The following is a 24553-nucleotide window of genomic DNA, read 5'->3' on the forward strand; positions in this document are numbered from 1 at the left end:
AGTATCGTGCTGATGAAGATGAACAGAGAGGCAGGTAACTGCTGAGCCTCTCTGCTAGAGGGAGAGTATTGTGCTGATGCTTGGCTCCAGGACCAGAAGCAGAGGAAACTAACTCTGGAGAGGTTCCATAGAGGTGGGGATACCATGAAATTCTCCCCAATTTCGTGGTATCCAATTGGTAGTCACAGTCTTGTCCCATCGCTGCAACTCCCGTATGGACTCGAGGGAGGCGAAGGTCGAGAGCCATGCGTCCCTCCGAAACACAAACCAGCCAAGCCGCAATGCTTCTTGACACACTGCCCGCTTAACCCGGAAGCCAGCCGCACCAATGTGTCGGAGGAAACGCCGTACACCTGACGACCGTGTCAGCGTGCGTGTCTCCCAGTCACGGACAGCTGACACAGCCTGGGATCGAACCCGGGTCTGTAGTGACGCCTCAAGCACTGCGATGCAGTGCCTTAGACCACTGCGCCACTTGGGAGGACCCCGCAAATTGATTTTAACAAACAATTGGTCCGCCAAAAACTGTGGCCCTCCGTTGAATTTCAAAATCCCGATGTGGCCCTCGAGTCAAAAAGTTTGCCCACCCCTGCTATAGACAGTCACACAAGGAGCCTTAACAGTAACACTGATTACACTTCTCAATAGCCGAAAACCTCAAGCCTCTTCATCCACATTATCTGAAAAACCTGGATAGATGAAGGCATATTAACATGCAGGCTTGCTTCTGTTTTTACACTGCTGCTACTCGCTGTTTATTTTCCGTGCATAGTCACTTTACAAATTATCTTGACTAACCTGTACCCTCGCACATTGACTCGGTACCGGTATCCCTGTATATAGCCTCGTTATGTAATTTTCTTGTTACTTTTTGATTTTATTTGTATTTTCTTAACTCTACTTCTTGAAATGCATTGTTGGTTAAGGGCTTGTAAGTAAACATTTTACAGTAAGGTCTACACCCGTTGTATTCGGCACAGGTGACAAAATTAGATTTGACTTGCTTCTTCCACCTCTGTGTCACTTCCCACTCTGTCAACAGAACCCTGGCTTTGACTTCAGTGGAGCAGAGATCTCTGGGAACTTTGCAGGTGGTGGGCCAGACTTCTACAGCTTGCAGAAGTAAAGCGAGGTTAAACAGCAAGAGGGACTCACCCACTGTACAGTATACCCAAGACTTCTGTCATATGGACACTTGAGGCCTGCCCAAGGCCTAGGGGTGAAGAGATTGTACTGTACAAGGACTAGTGCTGCGTTCATAACCAAGTGGGAAGGTGGTATTTACAACATAAGACTGGGGAAAATCCACTTGAACGGCCCTCCAACTGGTAATTACTAGTGGGAAACTCGTCTATCATCCCTGAGCTCCGACTTCTCCCACATGCGGACCTCTGTCACCGACTAATGAAATGACCTCGATAACAGCATTTTCAGCAGTTAAACGGAACAAAACATTTATAAAATGCAATCAATTAGTATGGTTTTATAACACTAATTTGTTCACAAGCGTGATAGCTGTACTTTTAGTTTATAGTTGATGCAGCATATTAGCCAATTGGCGTTTCTCAAACATTCAAAGCATGTGAATGCATCCAACTGATATTTTCAATGTCACAACTTGTAATTACCACCTTCCCTCTTTGTTATGAACACAGCAAAGGAAGAGCAGTTGCCTTTGGGCAAAGAATGGACAATGTGCTCTGAAACAATTAGAATATTCAGTCCTTTGAAACTGAACTATAAGCCATAATAATATACAGCCCCACATCCTGCCTTTTCTCTGAGCCTGTGTTTTATTTAAGATTGGAGTTTTATTCAGCCAAACCTTTGTCATAGCAGACTTCAAAGCCATAATTCAGTTAACTAGCTGTCGGTATGGAAATCGTTGAAAAGTGTTTTTTTATGGACGTCTGGTTTCAAAACATTGAAGACAGTGCAACCACACAGCTTTTCAATGTGGTTTTATTGAAAGGTCCAAACATGGGTTAAACAGATTTAGTTGCAACTTTTTTTTTTTTTTGAGGAAAAGTTTTCAAATTCCAGAACATCAACTTTATTTCAAATTCTTAACAAAATACTTAGCTCAATTGTGGTTGGCTATGGCCTCAGCAGATCAAATACTTTAGTAAATGCAGATCAAACTAACTTAATTTCCTATATCTACTGTGCTTATCTAAGTGACTTAAGTGCATTTTAGCATAATACAATAAATTCATTGTGAGTGGTTGTTTTCTAAAAGGCTACGGTTTTTGCCACAAATCAAGATAATTCAACATCACATTTTGTAATAGTGATCGTGTTCATCTGTAACCATTGTTAGTTATATTGACGTGACAGTAGATAAATGGGGGGTGTCATCCACAGCCAGTTTCAGCTCCAAGAGCATGCTATCCTGCAAGCTAAAACCAATACATGTGCAGGATCGTTGCTAGTTTCATCACATCACTGAGGAAACCGCAACAAAAACGCCCTCACAAGTACAAAAAAAAATCAAAATAAAATATTTTCCATCACCTTGGGTAGAGGAGTGTGCATTTTTTAGGCCAGTTCGTCAACCTAGGGTGGAAGTTAAGGGTTTTGGGTCCGATTTCTTGGTTCCATTGTTTTTGCATTTTCACAAAACCCTTCTCCCTCCTCTTCCACATAGTGGACTGAGGACCTAGGTGGTTCTATACTTCATTGCTTAAAACCAGCAACCACAATAGAACACTATGCAGAGTATTCATGTTGGTACTGATTCAGATAAGAACATACTGTACACACACACGGGCAAGCATTTCAACCAGGAAGGATTTAACCGTCGCTAGGTGGCAGCGGATAAACCCACTCTTGACCGGGCATTACTCCCTTAGCGTGCATCCTCAATGGCACCCTATTCCCTATAAAGAGCGATCCAACCTTATCAAAAGTGGCGCACTATATAGGGAATAGGGCGCCATTTCAGATGCAGCCTTAGTCAATGAAGCAGATGTAGGCTAATAAATAGTGAGCTTATTCAAAAAGAACAGAAAAACCAGGAGAAAAGGGAAAGAAAAGGAAACAAGTTTTTCCCCTTAAAGAACTACATCATCCATAATGCAGTTCTGTAAGGGAAATGGGTTAGTGGTGGAGGTGGGTGACCGTGTAGCAAAAGTAGAGTACAGGAAGTTGTTTTTTTGGGGGCTTTTTGCTATTTTTCCATGAAACTGAAAAACAAAACGTTTTTAGGGGAGAAGAGGTGGTAGCCTACTTCTCCTTTTGTATCGGTGTACTCCTACTTTTGTATCGGTGGTCACCCAGCCCCAGGCTTCAGTAGGCGGACTCGGGGATTGTGGGCATATGGGCGATCTTGTAATAGCTGTGTTTTAACGTGCGTTGCGTTCTGCCAGAGAGGATCCAACGAAGCCTCTGGCTGTTGGGCCTGGAGACCCTGGTGGTTGAATACTCAATCAGACACTTCATAACCAACTCTGTCACGATAACCAGGTCTCCTTCTCGCACCTGAGGAAACAAGAAAATTATTATTATTATTATTATTATTATACAGCACATCAGAGTATTCATTTATTTAAAATCCTGCCAATCAGAGAGTGTTAGTGCTGCTGCTGGTCTGTTTGCCCATTTATTCTCTGTATCATTCAAAACATCAGAGAGGGTTCCCAACGCTAAAGATCAAACTCAACGTCTCTCCAGAGTCTTGATTAATCATCAACTTGCCTACATTTTCCATGATCCCGCAACATTAGGCAATCCGTTGGGCAACATTAGGCAATCCGTTGGGCAACATTAGGCCTTGGGGCTCCAACACAGAGCAGCGCGAACACTTCACCTCATAGCTAACAGTGGCTTTGTCTCAAATGGACCCTTAGTTCCTGTAGTTCACTACTTTTGACCAGGCCCCATTAGGTTGCCATTTGAGACGCAGCTCCAGTGTAAACACCTTCCATTGCTGGGTTGTGTTCATCAGGCACCAAACGGGGAAACAAAAACACTCAAACGGGGAGAAACTACCTTGGACTTGTTCCAATAAGAAACTCATTTTCTTTGAGTGCGTCTTTTCTCTCGTTTTCCGTTGCAAAACATTTCAAACGTTTTCCGTTGTATGCCCTAATGAACAAGACCCTGGTTAGTGTTCTGGTTACAACAGACATGTTTGGGGAGTGATATGACACTGGGTGGTAGCCTGAGTCCCAGATCTGTTTGTACTCTCTTGCCAACTCCTATGCCCAATGTTTGGTGTGATGACATAGGAACAAGACAGTACAAACAGCTGAGACCAGGCTACCTGGCTAGACTGGACAGTAAACACTCACAGTGAGTTGCTGCTGGAGAGATTGGAAGGCGTTTAGCAGCTTGTCTACGTGCTCATGGTCATGCTGCTCCTGAAGCTCCAGAGCCAACAAGGACAGGGCAAGCAGAGAGGGCTGTGGAGAGAGAGGGGGAGAGGGGGGAGAGAGAGGGGGGAGAGGGAATAGAGCGAGAGAAAGAGAGGGAAAGAGACATCAGGTTGGCATGAAAGCTACACATTAAGAGGGATATTTGTATACATCAACATTTTACAGTTGGTTTGAAACTATTGAGTACGTTTTTCCACCCACACACTCAAAGCACATCAACCCCCAGCCCTTTCCCAAGTGCCCTGCCCAAAATAGACCTAGATCCGATGTCACAACATGAACTAGCTACATACACATAGTATTGAGAGATTCTAAATGAGACCAAAATAGAATGACAGTATCTTACCTTGACTTTAGAGAAAGTGAAAGAGCAATGGCAGGCTTTCAGCTGGGCTTCTAGTCTCTCAATGTTCAGGATCTCCTTGCTATGGAGAGAAAATGTGTTTTAATAACGTTTGTTCAAGATGTTTGTCAAGCCTTTTATAAAGCATAAGCGCTAAAGAGAAATGTCCATATGTAATGGAGATAGATATATCTATCCATCTATGAAACTGAGTTTAAGATAAAAGCATCAACGTTATTCAAATCCCCATTATCCAGCCGCTACTTTTAAAGAGCATGTGTTGTCACAAGCCATCACAGGCTCAATCAGCTGCTTTGTGGAACGGCTTCATAATGAACAAATAATGCAAAAGGGGCCTTATCTATTAGCCTAGTGCACAAGTTGACTGCAAAAACAACATCACACCGTGATACCCTGGTATACACTACGGGTGTCAAACTCATTTTGCACCGGGGCCGCCGTCGGTCTTCCACAAAGTCCAGAGGGCCGCACTAAAACGTGGGGATTAACAAGCTGGACAGTCAAGAAACTAAGAATATAGGTCATTATCATTTAGTCAGTCAATTTGGTTTTAGTCGTTTTAAAGTATACCGAGTTTGTTCCTTTGGTTTAGTTTTTTTCTCAAACCACCTGCCGGATTGGACACCCGTTATGGACCCCCATGCAGGATCCGGCCCACGTGCCCTATGTTTGACACCCCTGGTACATACACGGTTTACCGTCCAAGCCTACAGTCTTCGTACCAGTCATCTTCGAGCGTGTCCTGTATGCAGCTGTAGAACAGTCTGAGGAAGTGGAGGGCGGTGGGGGCTTTGACCTTCCAGTAGAGCTTCTCCAGAATGATCTTCTCCATCCTCATCATGTCGGACACGGTGAAGCGGTTCTGGCTGATCCGGATCAGCTCGTTGGCCATGGCGACATTCTTTTCCTCCTCCGAGGTCTTCACAGCGATGTAGAAACAGGACAAGCCCACGCATGACAGATGCTTCGGCTGGATCTGGGGATGGGAGAAGAATGAGAGGAATGTTATTTACCAAATGGTTGAAGTTACTGGTCACACTGATAGATATTGAATATAATTTAATCGATTTTGGGGGTTTTATCTTTGAAATATTTTCACAGTGAAGAGATGTAGAACATTCTGATATTACTTAATGTACCTATTAGAGTGGTGATTTTACAGTCCTCGAACGTCTAATAACAGTCATGTGTTTCCCTGTCTGTTGCTCACCCTAAAACCAAATGAACTAAGGACGAATTTTAATCAATTGTAATCAAACCATATCTGATGTCTTACCTTCATGACAGCGAGGAAGCGGTCCAGCAGGTTGATGGCCAGGGAGAAGGTCTCTGCACTGAAGCCAAAGAACCTGGTCAGAGAAAGGAGGTCCTTCACCTCGTACTCCCTGAGCCGGGCGGTCATCCTCAGGCCGTTGTCATGGGCCGTCTCAATGATCCTCAGCCCGCTCAGCTTGGGCTGGTACCTGAACTCCTGGTCAGTCAGAGCCTTCAACTGCACGGCAAAGGGCAGAGCCCCTGGTCCAGTCACTGTGGGAAGCATCTATTGAGAGGGAGAGGAGAGAATGTGTTAATAATGTATTGCATTATTCATTCATGGGAATTGATTATATGTCTCAAATTAACTTCATGAGTACTGTCACCATCATCAGTTGACGAACGGGGGACAGAATGTATGGTGAATACATTAATTCAAGGGAATTGATTAATAAGAGATTTCCATATTTAAGATATTACACCGATGGAATGGTGACTAAGAGGAATGGTATTGATAGTAACATTTGATTATCAACTTGATGATTAAGCATTTATTTGAGGTGAATTTAAAACCCGTTTGGGGATGTTCTGGCAGTACGCGTCACAATGAATATTCAACTGGGGGTCTGCCAAAATATTATTTTTTAAAGTGGGAAATAAAAAATGGATATAAATATATATAGCTAGAAACAAACGTTTTATTATACCTACAGTTGAAAATATATTTAGCTTTCTATTAATATCAACTTTATTTCAAAACTCCTAATATTGATTAAATGCCACTCATTGGAGTACCTAACATAGTCTTAGAAAAGGTTTGGCATGGGCCCTCGAATCCTCAAAAAGTTCTACAGCTGTATCAATGAGAGCATCCTGACTGCTTGGTATGGCAGTAGGTACCGCCCTGCCCTGGATCGCATGGCGCTGCAGAGGGTGGTGCGGACAGCCCAGTACATCACTGCTTGGTATGGCAGTAGGTACCGCCCTGCCCTGGATCGCATGGCGCTGCAGAGGGTGGTGCGGACAGCCCAGTACATCACTGCTTGGTATGGCAGTAGGTACCGCCCTGCCCTGGATCGTATGGCGCTGCAGAGGGTGGTGCGGACAGCCCAGTACATCACTGCTTGGTATGGCAGTAGGTACCGCCCTGCCCTGGATCGCATGGCGCTGCAGAGGGTGGTGCGGACAGCCCAGTACATCACTGCTTGGTATGGCAGTAGGTACCGCCCTGCCCTGGATCGCATGGCGCTGCAGAGGGTGGTGCGGACAGCCCAGTACATCACTGCTTGGTATGGCAGTAGGTACCGCCCTGCCCTGGATCGCATGGCGCTGCAGAGGGTGGTGCGGACAGCCCAGTACATCACTGCTTGGTATGGCAGTAGGTACCGCCCTGCCCTGGATCGCATGGCGCTGCAGAGGGTGGTGCGGACAGCCCAGTACATCACTGCTTGGTATGGCAGTAGGTACCGCCCTGCCCTGGATCGCATGGCGCTGCAGAGGGTGGTGCGGACAGCCCAGTACATCACTGCTTGGTATGGCAGTAGGTACCGCCCTGCCCTGGATCGTATGGCGCTGCAGAGGGTGGTGCGGACAGCCCAGTACATCACTGCTTGGTATGGCAGTAGGTACCGCCCTGCCCTGGATCGCATGGCGCTGCAGAGGGTGGTGCGGACAGCCCAGTACATCACTGCTTGGTATGGCAGTAGGTACCGCCCTGCCCTGGATCGCATGGCGCTGCAGAGGGTGGTGCGGACAGCCCAGTACATCACTGCTTGGTATGGCAGTAGGTACCGCCCTGCCCTGGATCGCATGGCGCTGCAGAGGGTGGTGCGGACAGCACAGTACATCACTGCTTGGTATGGCAGTAGGTACCGCCCTGCCCTGGATCGCATGGCGCTGCAGAGGGTGGTGCGGACAGCCCAGTACATCACTGCTTGGTATGGCAGTAGGTACCGCCCTGCCCTGGATCGCATGGCGCTGCAGAGGGTGGTGCGGACAGCCCAGTACATCACTGCTTGGTATGGCAGTAGGTACCGCCCTGCCCTGGATCGCATGGCGCTGCAGAGGGTGGTGCGGACAAGCTCCCTGCCGTCCAGGATCTCTACTATCAGGTGGTGTGAAAGGAAGGCCCGTAATGACTCCGACGGACGGTTCTCTCTGCTTCCGCACGGAAAGTTGATCATGTCTGACACCAACAGGCTCCTGAACAGCGTCTATCACCATGCCATAAAACTGCTAAATAGCTAACTAAATGGCTACACTGGCTTATTTTTGCACTGTCTCCATGAACCCTCACAGGGCCCTACACACACTGATACTACAACATACAAACGCTCAATAATTTGCTATAAGCTTCTATGGATCCAGTATCCCTGCACATTGCAAATATGGCACCGGAACTGATCCTGTATATAGTAGCTTATTAATCGTGTTCTTCTCATTTTTATATCTCTTGTGTTTTTGGTTGTACCTTGGTATTTTTAGTAATACATTGATTACTGCCTTGTTGGGGTTAGAGGTCACAAGAAAGGCATTTCACTGTACTTGTGCACGTGACATTAAACCTGAGAAAAACACCGGATAAGAGACTACCGGTGTGGAAACCGCTGGCTCCTGGTAAGCTTTCTGGGCTTGGACATTCATTTTTGCCAACACATGCCTAACCGTTGTTTGACCAGCTAAATAGCTTGCTCTTATCGAAAATATGTTACCTTTTGAGCTAATACGCTATGTTAAAGTTTACACTTCATCTTCCAATTATATAAAAGTGAGATCAAAATAATTTCAAATTATATAAAAGTGAGATCAAAATAATTTCAAACTAAAATAATGATTACTTTTCCTTGCCATTATATTTCAGCTGATAATACTTATGATGGGGGGGTCACCGGTTTACCTGGGCAAGATCAGATTTAAGCCTCTTGATCTAACTAACGTTAGATTATTATATAGTTATTATTCACTAGTGGTCCCTGTCACCACGATCTCTTGAATGGTCATTTAACTGGATTGAACTGGTCGGAATCCTACTACAGGGGCCGCAACTTAATACTGCATGGGGGCATGTCTGGACATGTCAAAACGTTCACATACACCCACCCAAAAAATGTTATAATTATCTCTGTGTCGTAAACCATTAGGAATACAGTTCACAATGGATAATCAACCAGTAGTATTTAAAACGACTGGTTTTTAATAGTGTGAAACGTGAACAAGCAAGGCCCCAAGCGCCAGGACGGTATTACACGGCCAACGCGAGGTCTGCGTGATGCGTTATGTTCCCTGCCCATGGAGACCAATGGACGACCCGAAACACCGGAACGTATACGCTTCTCTTCCAAATTATACTTTTCTACATTATACATTGATGTTAGTGTTCTATTTTCATGTAAAAAAAAAGAAGATTATTCACACAACTGACGGTTTTAAGAGTTGAAGGCACAGCAAGTGGACAACAGGCCATGGCAAAATACACCGGTAGGCCGTCGAGGTTACAAACTAAACGAACATGTAGGATATCGTTGAAACAATATGGCTAGACAACGAGATGGTTTAACATTGTACTTAGAAGTTGGACACCAAAGAAATAGGTATAAATAAATGGTGAAAGGGAGGGCTCTTACCTTGTCTTTGATATGATGAGGAGCGTTGGTTGTTGCGGTGGACAGGTCACCCAAGCGGATTAAATATATAGTTTCAGGAAAAGAAAGGTTAAGACGACAGTATGTACTTTCAATCAGAAAGCTGTACGCAAACGTAATTTATCCTCCTATACACACCCCTTACCCTTGGCGTAAGGCGAAAGGAAAGGGCTTTTCAGCCTTTAGTACTAGTCCAGACCATGCCCAAAAATAGCACGGTCTAATTGGCCAATGTTGAAACGACACTCCCTACTTTTCAGTTTTCATTCGATACAAACCCATCAATCAGCAAGAAAGTCACGCCCGTCCCAGTACTGGGTGGGGTTATGTTATTATCATGGTGAGATAGATAACTTCTTTAGAGGAAGAACGACCCACCCGGGCACCATGGAATGCACTTCCATTCCGACGCACTGTACAATCTCCAGGATAGTTATTGTGCAATATTGTGGACACGATGAACAGTTGCAGACAGTTTTTGGTTGACCAATGTAAACGGCATCTCCAGAATAATTAGGCATATACATGTACTGTGTCAAACTACTGTTGTAAATTGAGTTTCCATAAATCGAATGCATTTAAATTATTTATGAACCATTACGCATATAGGTCATTTTCACAATGAATGTAAAACCAACAATTCAAAACTAAGTCTATTTGGTAACTGGAAACCAGTATCTCTGTGTCTGGACCGATCAGTCATTGGTCTGGACTCTGGAACATTCTAGAAAGCCAGGGGCTCGAGGGAGAGAGTGCAGTGGCTCGCTCTGACACTCTATTAGCCTGTATGGACACGAGAAGAGGTAAAAACCAAAGTTCATAGCATGTCATGTCAAATGTCAAAATGTATTCATTAACATTGAATAAAAGAAAGGTGAAGACAATTTTTCAAAGTATTTTTATTCATAGCGAGCAAATACTAATCTATACAAGATAGGGTATAATCAATAACTTTTATAAGACAACATATTTTAAGGTATTATTGTTAAACTCTTGGACACTTCAGGATAATATTAATATTTTTCAGTAGTTTTAGTGTCTCGTTTTGTTCTGTTGGAATATTGTTCTCAATTTCAGACAAATTCAACAATACACCTTAATGATTAATCTACAGCCATCAAATGATACATTCCCAACTGTTAACACCACCCCATAAATCACATTATTATTTATAAGTAGGTATACTAATCCATAGATCATATGGGGGGTCCACAAAGTCAGTATGTTAAATCAAGTTCTTATTCATTATAAATAGACAACCCTTAATAAAACTCTTACACTACAATTTCACAGTGTAATAAGACAATGTACTAGTCAAAGGCAAAGAACCAGGGGCGCAACTTTGGTTTTAGAAGTGGGGGGGACATAATTATATATATTTTTTGTTATCCAGTCAGATAAACACTCCAAACAGCCTACCCGACCGCTCTGAGGCGTCTGCATGGTCCTAAAGCACACTGTTGCCTCGTTTTGTATCACATTCCAATGATAAAACTTTTGGGGGGGACAAAAAGGCAATTTCAGAATGTCCCTCCATCCCAAGTGAAAGTTGCAACCCTAATTAGAACAGTAACCTGGGTGGGTGGGGGGGACCCTCACCTAGACAACAGCAAGGAAAGCACATTTGTTAATCAAATTAATTTATAACCTCTAGGGGCTTTTAATCTGAACATTGTTATATTATAGCCTGGGTGCCAGTCTGCTTTTGCTCTCTTGCCAACTGCTTTCTAGAATAGAAACAGACTGGCACCCAGGCTAGTTATCTAATGCTTATTTAAGAAAACCATCTGTAAAATGCCATGAAGAGAAGCATGCTGTAGAGCAGGGCATTCAACTGACCCTACGAGGTCCGGAGCCTGCAGGTTTTCTGTTCTACCTAATAATTAATTTCACACACCTGGTGGCCCAGGTCTAAATCAACAATAATGACCACGTTTCCATGCACACCAATATCCCGTTATTATTCGGGATACTCAAGTATTCCGTTTTTGAGTTGACGCATATAAACATCATATCTTGTTTACAATAACCCGAAAAAGCTGGTAACCTGGTTATGATAAACCCGGATAAGATGCCTGGGATATGATCAGTGGCGACCCGTCATTCAAGGCAGGTGGGGCTTTGAGCCCCACATTTATTTGGGTTGCCTGTTTTGCATGTTATTTTGGCATTAATACCGGTCACATATCAGTTTGAAAACAATGTAAACAATAAAAAAAAAATGTAGTTAATAAAGCCACATACATGGTCTCTTTATTGCTTCCTTGAGTAACGCAGCTCCAAAATGCAGGTGTTTCAGCCTAGCTTAGTGCTTTCTATGGTGGTGGGGCAGCCAGCGGAAAATACGGAGTGTAGGGGTTGGTAATGTTCTCTAGCTGCACCGTGATTGGCTCAGTGTTCTGTCACTCATGGGGACACTATGTTACCGCCAAATTTAAGGGTAGCGCTTGAAAATTCAAGCGCCTTGGGTGCTGCCATAGACTTACATAAGAAGTGCCCTTCCAAGAAGGCTCAAGGTCATTGGCCACAGATAAAATTGCGTCAAATCACGTTATATCTACAGTAGCTTTGATTGGACTGGGCATCCAAGAAGGCTCGAGGTCATTGGCCACAGATAAAATTACATCAAATCACATTATATCTACAGTAGCTTTGATTGGACTTCAAAATCTTAGCTAGCAGTCATCATCATGAATCAAGTTGACAATCTACTGGTAAATCCTTTTTAATCCTTGTCATATGAAGAGAAATAATGAAGATAAAAAGTATCAGTGCTCATCAACCATTGGACATAAACATCTACCTTCTTGCCCTTTTGCTGTTGTCTATGCCCAATAACATTTGTACCATGTTTTGTGCTGCTACCATGTTGTGTTGCTACCATGTTGTTGTCATGTTGTGTTGCTACCATGCTATGTTGTTGTCTTAGGTCTCTCTTTATGTAGTGTTGTATTGTCTCTCTTGTCGTGATGTGTGTTTTTTGTCCTATATTTATATATATATATATATATTTTTTTTTTTTAAATCCCAGCCCCCATCCCTGCAGGAGGCCTTTTGCCTTTTAGTAGGCCGTCATTGTAAATAAGAATTTGTTTTTAACTGACTTGCCTAGTTAAATAAAGGTTAAATAAAAATAATTTAAAAAATAAAAATAAAAAACTATACAAAAAGTTGGAAATTGCAAATTCAACAATGAGTGGTTTGGAAGGAATCAGTGGCTAACTGCAAGCACAGCAAAGCAATCACTAGCCTGTTATTCAGTGGAGTGGGTGTGTGGTCCAAAGTCTGGGTTTAAGGGTCTCTTTTTTAAGTTAAAAATGATAAACATTCAACACTGGCCATCCTGTCTGGGAACTCTGAAAAAACGAGCTTGGACTGGGAAAATACGTTTTGAACGGTCATCCAATTCGGAATTGTAACTGTGAACTCTGGCCTCTTTCTAGAGCTGAAGATCACTGACATCATCATGATTCAACCTTGTTTTTTCCTGAGTTCCCAGTTGTCTTGAAAGCACCATAAGTCCAGAGAATGACAGACTTTGCTTACAAAGTTTGATGACAAAATTTGCACATGTAAGACCGCCGCGCCACCTTCCTGTTCAAGTGAGCACAGCACAACAAGGTGAGTCCAAAAATGTATTGTATGCTGCTGCATAAATTATGTAATATGCCAGGGAGATAGTATTACTTTCTTAGCTACAGTATACATAAGTGTATGTTGTGTAGTAAACTTTTAGTAGCCCATGTGCCTCACCCTATTAATTTGGTCTATTTACCCCTCTTAATTTCACCTACTGTTCTGACTTGGTGAACTTGTAGCCTATAACCTGTTTAAGAGAAATGTAATCATTTAACATTGTAAGAGCTTTCATTGTCTGTTTATATGCCCCTTTTATTTATTCTACGGTTCTGACTTGGTGTACAGGGAGAATACTGTAAGAACGGCCCATGTTCTGAATTCTGTCGCTGTACATTTCAAAAGTGCTGAACAAGTAGTTATATTGACTAGTACGTCCTAGCTCGCTCATTAATGTCTTAATCCAAATTATGGGTTGCCTCTTATCCGCTTGTCGTCCCCTTATGCCATAGTTTGTACATCTCAATTGCAACCCAGTTCAGTAGAAACCACATTTGTCTAAGCAAGTCAGCCATATCAGCTATGTTTCGTTTTAAAGGCAGTAAATGAGGCTGAATGAACTGTTCTGCTGATAGCCAGGTGTAGCAGTGGTAAGGTGTTGGGACTGCTGTTGGGACTCTGCTGTTGGGACAGCTTTATGTAGGCCCTAACAGTTTGTGGGCATCGTTTGTCGCCGTTATAGTGCAATTAATGTATTGTTTTGTGTTGTGTTTGTGTAGTGGCTTTGCTAGCATGCATCCACCAAGATTAGACATGCCATTGGATATGATGATGTAAAACGGGATTGTGTGATGATGTTTTCATCTGATTGTCAAACAAATCACTTCAAAAAGGTAGGCTACCTGCGCAGTTCTATCCACCATAATAATTCAATAGTAATTTAGCCTACTGTAATTAATTTACTACTGGCTACATTCACCCCTAATTTACAAAAGTTTCTGCTTATAATTTCCTACATTTAGTAGGCCATTTGTTTGTCAACTATAGTTTGATTCATGCAAACTATAAACTTCTGTCATAATTTATTGCCCCAGAAGACTAAATAAAGTAGTGGCTCACCAGAATAATGTTTTACATCAATAGAAAGATTAGGCTACTAATGCATTCAAATGAACACTTGTAAAGTTGTTTCTCGTTTAGGGACCGGGGAGAAAACTCAATAACTCCAAAACATTCAAATGAACACTTGTAAAGTTGTTTCTCGTTTAGGGACCGGGGAGAAAACTCAATAACTCCAAAACAGTGGAAAGCTTGGTCCTGTGCAAAATGTCCAAAACATCTAATCAGTTTGAAGGGTTTTAAGGAAATGAAAACCTGAGAAAACGCCGAAACAAGTTTCTGATAAGACTTCAGTTCGACTTGGGTTAATATTTGATATGGTTGAAATACTGTCTGCTTGCATAACAGTGTCAAAGATAATGCATCACATGTGCATTTGCATTTTCTCAAGAAATGCTGAAAAAAAGAAATGGTTATTCTCCACTCATGTTTCCCAGCCAAAATTAACATTTGTTGAATAATTTCACTGCAAGAAATTCATAATTCTGCAAGAGTTAATATTATATTACACTACATGAGGTTATAAGCTTACATTCAGTGTCCATATTTCAGTTACTAATCCATTTAAGCCATATAATTAAATGAGGAATATTCAGTTTATTCATGGATACAGGGATACTCATGAGAGGGATATCAAAGGGTGCATGTAAATAGCTTATCCTGAATAAGACCTTAAGCAGGATATGAGCTCTATTATCCAGAATACTGTGCACATGTAAACGTGGTCAATGAAAAAAAATGCAGTGGAACTGGCTTTGAGGTCCAGAGTTGAGTTTGATGGCTTTAGAGCATCAGCTTTTAATGAACCAAGTTTGGATCCCAAATGGCACCCTATTCCCTATATAGTGCACTACTTTATTGCCCTATAGATAGCCTGTATACTTTCTAAGTATTAGAGAACGGGTTTAATATTATGCTGAGCTTGGCCTGCACTGTATTGAAGACTCCAGGACCAGGTATTGGTAGGAACATCACTTGAAGAGTTCAGAAAGGAGAGCACATCACAGCAAGGGGTCTGTCCTAAATGGCACTCTATTCCCTAAGTAGTGCACTACTTTTGGCCAGGGGCTTAGGTCAAAAGTAGTGCACTACATAGGGAATAGGGTGCCATTTGGGACTCAAAGGATTTTACAAAAATGAAGCTTTGAATCACGCTGTAAAAAATAGTAACCTCAATAGATTGTTAATAGTTAAATCGGGGAAGAATAGAACAGCCATCCTTTTGGCGTGGTAGAAAGTCAGTCTTCTAATTTAAATTCCTTCCTGATGTTAGGGAGCACGCAGACGGAAGACTAAAGAAGCTATGAAAAGAAAAAGAAAAAGCTCAGGTCATTGATTTGAACAGGAGACAAGGAGGCAGGCTAGCCTACAAGAGTATACATACTGCATGCCCAGGAAAGTCATGATACATGAACAGAACATAAAACTATAACACTTTCTGTAAACCTCTACTCACTGGGAATTGAGTACTGTACATTTATGGACATGAATATGATGATTATGTGACTAAAAGTAGTCTATAAGTAAGTTAGTATTTTGATGACCAGTATTTTGCATATGCCAATCCTTAGATTAACTGTTTATTACATAATTAGCCCTCGATTGAAACAGGTTAAAACTATGACAATACTTGCTATTCATTGATTCATTGCCTGGGAACAATAAAACAATCTCTCCTATGTAACTCAGATAACCCAGGCTTACTGGCGAAATAAAAAACTAGCCTGGTCACACATGTCTTTGTGCTCTTGTCAATTCCACTGCTCATTGTCAAGCCATACATGCTGGAGTAGGCATGATAGCACAAACACACTAGCACTCAGGCTAAAATAAAACTTTCAGAGCAAAGTAATGGGTGGAGGATATGCAGGGTTGGGAAACAACATTCATGACCCACAAACACCACAGTCAACCAGGTCTTGGGTAACACCACAGTCAACCAGGTCTTGGGTATTTTAAGACGCCCTACTTTAAATCCTGCTGCTATAGGATATGGTTGCATCATTACATGCAATACAGTTGCCTAGTTACCCAAACTCCTTGCTCTGGCCAAATGCTACGCCACACCCACAGACATTAGATTCTTCTCCGCAATGAGTCTGGATCTGACGATTTCTAGAATGGAAATCAATTCTAGGCCGTCTGATTGGTCCCAGAAACCGATGTGTTGGGCCAGGGCCAGAACACACGTGGGTAAAGCGTTGTTTTGAAAATGTGTCATTGGCTTTGAGACATTGATTGGTTATCAATGATCCAATCTTTGATGACTATGTTTTGTACAACACCCCTCATTATGACATCACCACAAACGACTTAAATGATGTCAGTCTCTGACTGAAGTACGTAGCGAATGATAGAGCAGTGGAATTATTCAGTTTGAGTTGACAGCCAAGTGATACAGAGGACAGAGAAGTAAAGTACAGGTAAGTGATCAGTGTGGCTGGTAAAAACTCATGAATTGTATCAATACATTCATTATAGGCTGCAAATATACAGCATTGATAAAACCATGATTCGCCTTCTGAAGTCCCAGAACAATGCATACACGTCCCAAGGGAATTCCCTTTTACTTCTTGATTGGAATGAAAAGGCATACAGAGGTCTTCCCCTCCTTCCCTTTAACAGTAACATTTCAGAGAATAAAACAGCAGTCAGAAGCATGTCCTTCAGCTCTGTAAACCATATCTCCTCTCAACTTTTTACCTTTACATATTTCATTAAATTGTATAGAATGGTCGCTTTCACCCTTATTTCATAGTATAAACTCAGCAAAAAAAGAAACGTCCTCTCACTGTCAACTGTGTTTATTTTCATCAAACATGTCACGTCCTGACCCTTGTAAGATGTCATTTTCTATAGTAGAGTAGGTCAGGGTGTGACAGGGGGTGTTTTTGGGTGGTTTTCTTGTTATCTGTTTCTATGTGGTTTTTCTAGGTTTCTATTTCTATGTTGGGGTTGTTGGGATGAACTCCAATTAGAGGCAGCCGGTTCTCGTTGTCTCTAATTGGAGATCATATTTATGTAGGGGGTTTTTCCACTTGTGTTTGTGGGTTGTTAATTTTTGAGTAGTGTGTTTTCTCTCTGCGTCACGGTTTGTTGTTTCAAGTTTTTGGTGTATTGCAAATATTTCACGGTAATAATAAATATGTGGAACTACAAACATGCTGCTCCTTGGTCCGATCCTTTAAACAGCCGTGACAAAACATGTGTAAATATTTGTATGAACATAACAAGATTCAACAACTGAGACATAAACTCAACAAGTTCCACAGACATGTGACTAACAGAAATGGAATAATGTGTCCCTGAACAAAGGGAGGGTCCAAAGTAACAGTCAGTATCTGGTGTGGCCACCAGCTGCATTAAGTACTGCAGTGCATCTCCTCATGGACTGCACCAGATTTGCTAGTTCTTGCTGTGAGATGTTACCCCACTCTTCCACCAAGGCACCTGCAAGTTCCCGGACATTTCTGGGGGGAATGGCCCTAGCCCTCACCCTCCGATCCGTCAGGTCCCAGACGTGCTCAATGGGATTGAGATCCGGGCTCTTCGCTGGCCATGGCAGAACAATGACATTCCTGTCTTGCAGGAAATCACGCACAGAACGAACAGTATGGCAGGTGGCTTTGTCATGCTGGAGCGTCATGTCAGGATGAGCCTGCAGGAAGGGTACCATATGAGGGAAGAGGATGTCTTCCCTGTAACGCACAGCGTTGAGATTGCCTGCAATGACAACAAGCTCAGTCCGATGATGCTGTGACACACCGCCCCAGACCATGACGTACCCTCCACCTCCAAATCGATCCCGCTCCAGAGTACAGGCCTCGGTGTAACGGTCATTCCTTCGATGATAAACGCGAATCCGACCATCACCCCTGGTGAGACAAAACCGCGACTCGTCAGTGAAGAGCACTTTTTGCCAGTCCTGTCTTGTCCAGCGACGGTGGGTTTGTGCCCATAGGCGACGTCATTGCCGGAGATGTCTGGTGAGGACCTGCCTTACAACAGGCCTACAAGCCCTCAGTCCAGCCTCTCTCAGCCTATTGCAGTCTGAGCACTGAAGGAGGGATTGTGAGAGACAACGAATGACAGCTGCCTCTGATTGGAAACCATACTCGGCCAATAAAGAAAAAAACAACATAGACATACAACACATAGAATGCCCACCCCATGTCACACCCTGACCTAACCAAACAGAGAAAAACGACTCTCTCAGGTCAGGGCGTGACAGTCTTAGGCGTCTCACAGTACGGACATTGCAATTTATTGCCCTGTCCACATCTTCAGTCCTCATGCCTCCTTGCAGCATGCCTAAGACACATTCACGCAGATGAGCAGGGACCCTGGGCATCTTTCTTTTGGTGTGTTTCAGAGTCAGTATGGGAAACAGTGTTTAAACCCTTTACAATGAAGATCTGTGAAATTAATTGGATTTTTACGAATTATCTTTGAAAGACAGGGTCCTGAAAAAGGGACGTTTCTTTTTTTGCTGAGTTTAGTTGCAATGGCGCCCTAGTAGCAGCCTAAGCACAGAGCTCCTGTAAATGTGTATATATTTAGTTATTTTTTAGGTGTTTTTAATTGTTGATTTTTAAAATCATCTCTTTTGTTTTTGATAACATTGCATATAACTGGTGTTCTTGAGCCATGGCTTTGCAGATTGACTGACAGGTTAACACTTTTTGGCTTGGCTAGCTAGCTAAATGGCTAATGTTTTTATTTGAATTATGCATCTGGACGCAGTACAAGCTTTTTTTTTTATTATTTTTTTTACCTGGCTGCTAATTCCTGATCTTCTAAGAACATCATTTGAGGAGTGTCGTGAATGGAAGAGCAGACAGAGCAATACAGCAGTGCTGAGGCAGAGGGCTCGTAGTGAGGATGACTGGCTACTTATTCTTGAACTTTGTGTGGTAAACTTTCTGGCGCCCAGAGCTGCTGAGGCATCAGTGTTACACAGAGTGGAAGAGAAGTCCAGCGGCGGCTATAAGACTCAGGCTGGTTCCCAGACTTGCCCACTACAAGATCATCAGCGGACTCCATCACCATCCTCTACCATCCTCTGACCAGCTCTCTCCGCTCAAACCCTGAACTGACCTTCTCTCTGAACTGACCTTCTCTATCTTGAGGATGCAGCTTTCAAAGACTCTTTATTGGTTAACCTTTCATGTTACATTGCTTGCTTGTTTTTTTGCAATTGAAGCGCTTTGAAATTCTATGAAAAGCACTATAGAAATGTAATAAATTATTATTATTATAATAGAATATACTGGACTCTACCTAGCTACAGCATCATAACATACTGGACTCTACATAACATACTGTAGCTAGGTAGCTAGGTAGAGTAGAGGTAGAGTCCAGTATCATAACATACTGGATTCTACCTAGCTACAGTATTTACATACTGGACTCTATCTAGCTACAGCATCATAACATACTGGACTCTACCTAGCTACAGCCTCATAACATACTGAACAGTGCTCCGGGCAGCTGAGCGGAAATGGAGGAAAACTCGCCTCCCTGCGGACCTGGCATCCTTTCACTCCCTCCTCTCTACATTTTCCTCTTCTGTTTCTGCTGCTAAAGCCACTTTCTACCACTCTAAATTCCAAGCATCTGCCTCTAACCCTAGGAAGCTCTTTGCCACCTTCTCCTCCCTCCTGAATCCTCCCCCCCCCCTTCCTCCCTCTCTGCGGATGACTTCGTCAACCATTTTGAAAAGAAGGTCGACGACATCCGATCCTCGTTTGTTAAGTCAAACGACACCGCTGGTCCTGCTCACACTGCCCTACCCTGTGCTTTGACCTCTTTCTCCCCTCTCTCTCCAGATGAAATCTCGCGTCTTGTGACGGCCGGCCGCCCAACAACCTGCCCGCTTGACCCTATCCCCTCCTCTCTTCTCCAGACCATTTCCGGAGACCTTCTCCCTTACCTCACCTCGCTCATCAACTCATCCTTGACCGCTGGCTACGTCCCTTCCGTCTTCAAGAGAGCGAGAGTTGCACCCCTTCTCAAAAAACCTACACTCGATCCCTCCGATGTCAACAACTACAGACCAGTATCCCTTCTTTCTTTTCTCTCCAAAACTCTTGAACGTGCCGTCCTTGGCCAGCTCTCTTGCTATCTCTCTCAGAAGGACCTTCTTGATCCAAATCAGTCAGGTTTCAAGACTGGTCACTGAGACTGCTCTTCTCTGTGTCACGGAGACTCTCCGCACTGCTAAAGCTAACTCTCTCTCCTCTGCTCTCATCCTTCTAGACCTATCTGCTGCCTTTGATACTGTGAACCACCAGATCCTCCTCTCCACCCTCTCCGAGTTGGGCATCTCCGGCGCGGCCCACGCTTGGATTGCGTCCTACCTGACAGGTCGCTCCTACCAGGTGGCGTGGCGAGAATCTGTCTCCGCACCACGTGCTCTCACCACTGGTGTCCCCCAGGGCTCTGTTCTAGGCCCTCTCCTATTCTCGCTATACACCAAGTCACTTGGCTCTGTCATATCCTCACATGGTCTCTCCTATCATTGCTACGCAGACGACACACAATTAATCTTCTCCTTTCCCCCTTCTGATAACCAGGTGGCGAATCGCATCTCTGCATGTCTGGCAGACATATCAGTGTGGATGACGGATCACCACCTCAAGCTGAACCTCGGCAAGATGGAGCTGCTTTTCCTCCCGGGGAAGGACTGCCCGTTCCATGATCTCGCCATCACGGTTGACAACTCCATTGTGTCCTCCTCCCAGAGTGCTAAGAACCTTGGTGTGACCCTGGACAACACCCTGTCGTTCTCCACTAACATCAAGGCGGTGACCCGATCCTGTAGGTTCATGCTCTACAACATTCGCAGAGTACGACCCTGCCTCACACAGGAAGCGGCGCAGGTCCTAATCCAGGCACTTGTCATCTCCCGTCTGGATTACTGCAACTCGCTGTTGGCGGGGCTCCCTGCCTGTGCCATTAAACCCCTACAACTCATCCAGAACGCCACAGCCCGTCTGGTGTTCAACCTTCCCAAGTTCTCTCACGTCACCCCGCTCCTCTGCTCTCTCCACTGGCTTCCAGTTGAAGCTCGCATCCGCTACAAGACCATGGTGCTTGCCTACGGAGCCGTGAGGGGAACGGCACCTCCGTACCTTCAGGCTCTGATCAGTCCCTACACCCAAACGAGGGCACTGCGCTCATCCACCCCTGGCCTGCTGGCCCCCCTACCTCTGAGGAAGCACAGTTCCCGCTCAGCCCAGTCAAAACTGTTCGCTGCTCTGGCACCCCAATGGTGGAACAAGCTCCCTCACGACGCCAGGACAGCGGAGTCAATCACCACCTTCCGGAGACACCTGAAACCCCACCTCTTTAAGGAATACCTAGGATAGGATAAAGTAATCCTTCTAATCCCCCCCCCCCCCCTAAAAGATTTAGATGCACTATTGTAAAGTGGTTGTTCCACTGGATATCATAAGGTGAATGCACCAATTTGTAAGTCGCTCTGGATAAGAGCGTCTGCTAAATGACTTAAATGTAAATGTAACATACTGGACTCTACCTAGCTACAGCATCATAACATACTGGACTCTACCTAGCTACAGCATCATAACATACTGGACTCTACCTAGCTACAGCATCATAACATACTGGACTCTACCTAGCTACAGTATCATAACATACTGGACTCTACCTAGCTACAGCATCATAACATACTGGACTCTACCTAGCTACATCACAACATAATGGACTCTACTTAGCTACAGCATCACAACATACTGGACTCTACCTAGCTACAGCATCATAACATACTGGACTCTACCTAGCTACAGCATCATAACATACTGGACTCTACCTAGCTACATCACAACATAATGGACTCTACTTAGCTACAGCATCATAACATACTGGACTCTACCTAGCTACATCACAACATAATGGACTCTACCTAGCTACAGCATCATAACATACTGGACTCTACCTAGCTACATCACAACATAATGGACTCTACTTAGCTACAGCATCATAACATACTGGACTCTACCTAGCTACAGTATCATAACATACTTTATCATGAAAACTATCAGCAACTTGAAAATATAGTATTAATATGCATATATTCATATACAGTATACAAGTTCTGTATTCATGTAAAACAGCACTGTATTAATTATTACACTTCTATTGACTATGGTTTAGTCATATTTAGATGACTTTACATACATTTGCATGTATAAATACACAAATGCATAATCTATGTTATACAACGGATGGGTCTAATCCTGGATGCTGATTGGTTAAAACCGCATTCCAGCCAGTGTCTATTCCACTAGTCACCACCGGCTAAACCTATGACGTTGAAATGTCTATTTACTCTGTTCCATCTCACTGCACAATCCACTGTCTCATCAGTCCAGCCAGGTCATTTATAAACTTGATCTCCACTATAAAAAGCATTTTGACATTATCCTCTTATAGTATATCCCATTTCTTATGGACTAGCAATTTGGTTTTCAACAGCGGAGATTTGTATAATTCTTTGTCTGTCTGTCTCTTTGACATTTGCAACATTGTTTCAATCTTGAAATTCGCTTCTCCAGCTGTCCCATAGTAATGAACGTGTTGGGAGTCGGGATGAGAGAGACAGACAGCTTTTTTTCAGCCAGTGGAAATCATGAATCAGCTGGCATCATTTTTATGGATATATACAAAGAAATGTCAATAGATAACAGGTAAAACGAAACGAAATGCAGCTAGTGATTGTGTTAGCTGTGTTGTTGGCTAGCTCCTCTGAACAACACTGTCCTGACGAGAGAGCACATTCTATGCCTGGCATCATTAGCTCATTGTTATGGATGTATCCAAATAAATGTCACTAGAAAACACCTTAAACAAACCCAAACGCAGCTACTTTGCTGTTATCCTGGCTGCACTGTTTGACGTGACTGTAAATTAGCCATAGTTGGCTAGCTGGCAAGCAAGGGATAAGAACGTTGTCAGCCAGTATGGCAATGGAACATTTAGAACGCATGACTGTGTCGCGTCCATAGATACAGAACAAAAAGACTTAACGTCTGGGTCTATAGATACAGAACAAAAAGACTTAACGACTGGGTCTATAGATACAGAACAAAAATACTTAACAACTGGGTCTATAGATACAGAACAAAAAGACTTAACGACTGGGTCTATAGATACAGAACAAAAAGACTTAACGACTGGGTCTATAGATACAGAACAAAAAGACTTAACGACTGGGTCCATAGATACAGAACAGAAAGACTTAACGACTGGGTCTATAGATACAGAACAAAAAGACTTAACAACTGGGTCTATAGATACAGAACAAAAAGACTTAACGACTGGGTCTATAGATACAGAACAAAAAGACTTAACGACTGGGTCTATAGATACAGAACAAAAAGACTTAACGACTGGGTCTATAGATACAGAACAAAAAGACTTAACGACTGGGTCTATAGATACAGAACAAAAAGACTTAACGACTGAGTCTATAGATACAGAACAGAAAGACTTAACGACTGGGTCTATAGATACAGAACAAAAAGACTTAACGACTGGGTCCATAGATACAGAACAGAAAGACTTAACGACTGGGTCTATAGATACAGAACAAAAAGACTTAACGATTTGTGTCGGGACTATATCTCGTGGAAAGATGAAATAGTATGAATAAATTCATCAAAATACACTTTTTTAATGAAAATATGTAAATCATTATTTGAATATGTTGGTAGCCCGTTGTATAAAAGTGATAATGCCTAACAACATCCGTGCCAATATATCCTCCAAAAACTGTCTTCTCTGGCATTATCAGTTAATTAATACACACACACACACACACACACACACACACACACACAGTTCACAGTCAATATTTGACACAATGATGGGTAAACTATATTAGCCTGGAAGGCGAGCTGTTGCTCTGTTTCAGAAGCAGTTTGGAAACCAAGATAGAACTATACATACTTTCTTCCTAGCAACAGTAAAACAGTCCTAGTCATGTTTCCGCTGGGGAAAAAACATGCCTTACGTTTCCTGGTTTTAATGTCTATGTACGTTTCAGATGGTAGATTGACACATTCACACCAGGAACGTAAAACAACATACGCTAAAGTTATCATAACTGAGTCCACAGGTTTTGTTTTCACACGTCTTGTGGAGTCAGCACTGGAGAGAAAGCTTGCGTCCTGAATTACACCCTATTCCCTATATAGTGC

The 24553-nt window shown here is 43.2% G+C and overlaps 2 protein-coding genes across 4 annotated transcripts in view; both read right to left on the reverse strand.

Moving 5' to 3' along the window:
* Positions 1–1944: 1944 nt before the first annotated feature.
* LOC115167423 (cyclin-G1) lies at positions 1945–9819 on the reverse strand. 2 transcript variants are annotated; one of them, XM_029721843.1, is made up of 7 exons: positions 9618–9819; positions 6017–6280; positions 5463–5716; positions 4723–4801; positions 4293–4403; positions 3991–4086; positions 1945–3480 (listed from the first exon to the last, which is right to left on the reverse strand). In XM_029721843.1, the coding sequence occupies exons 2-6, from the start codon at positions 6278–6280 to the stop codon at positions 4015–4017; spliced, it is 780 nt and encodes a 259-aa protein (XP_029577703.1). In that variant the 5' UTR covers positions 9618–9819; the 3' UTR covers positions 1945–3480; positions 3991–4014. The 2 variants fall into 2 exon arrangements, with proteins under 2 accessions (XP_029577703.1, XP_029577694.1); XM_029721834.1 differs by lacking the exon at positions 3991–4086.
* A 5088-nt stretch (positions 9820–14907) lies between these two features.
* LOC115167448 (septin-8-A-like) overlaps positions 14908–24553 on the reverse strand; it is a 28062-nt gene continuing 18416 nt past the window's right edge. Inside the window, exon 10 of one of the 2 annotated variants that reach the window (XM_029721875.1) lies at positions 14908–15631. In XM_029721875.1, the coding sequence (XP_029577735.1) occupies positions 15577–15631 (55 nt within the window). In that variant the 3' untranslated portion in view covers positions 14908–15576. Of the gene's footprint in view, positions 15632–24207 lie in introns of those variants that run through there. The other variant, XM_029721880.1, reaches the window with a different exon arrangement.

The sequence above is a fragment of the Salmo trutta genome, chromosome 3 (assembly GCF_901001165.1).
Source record: "Salmo trutta chromosome 3, fSalTru1.1, whole genome shotgun sequence".
Classification (NCBI taxonomy): Eukaryota; Metazoa; Chordata; class Actinopteri; order Salmoniformes; family Salmonidae; genus Salmo; species Salmo trutta.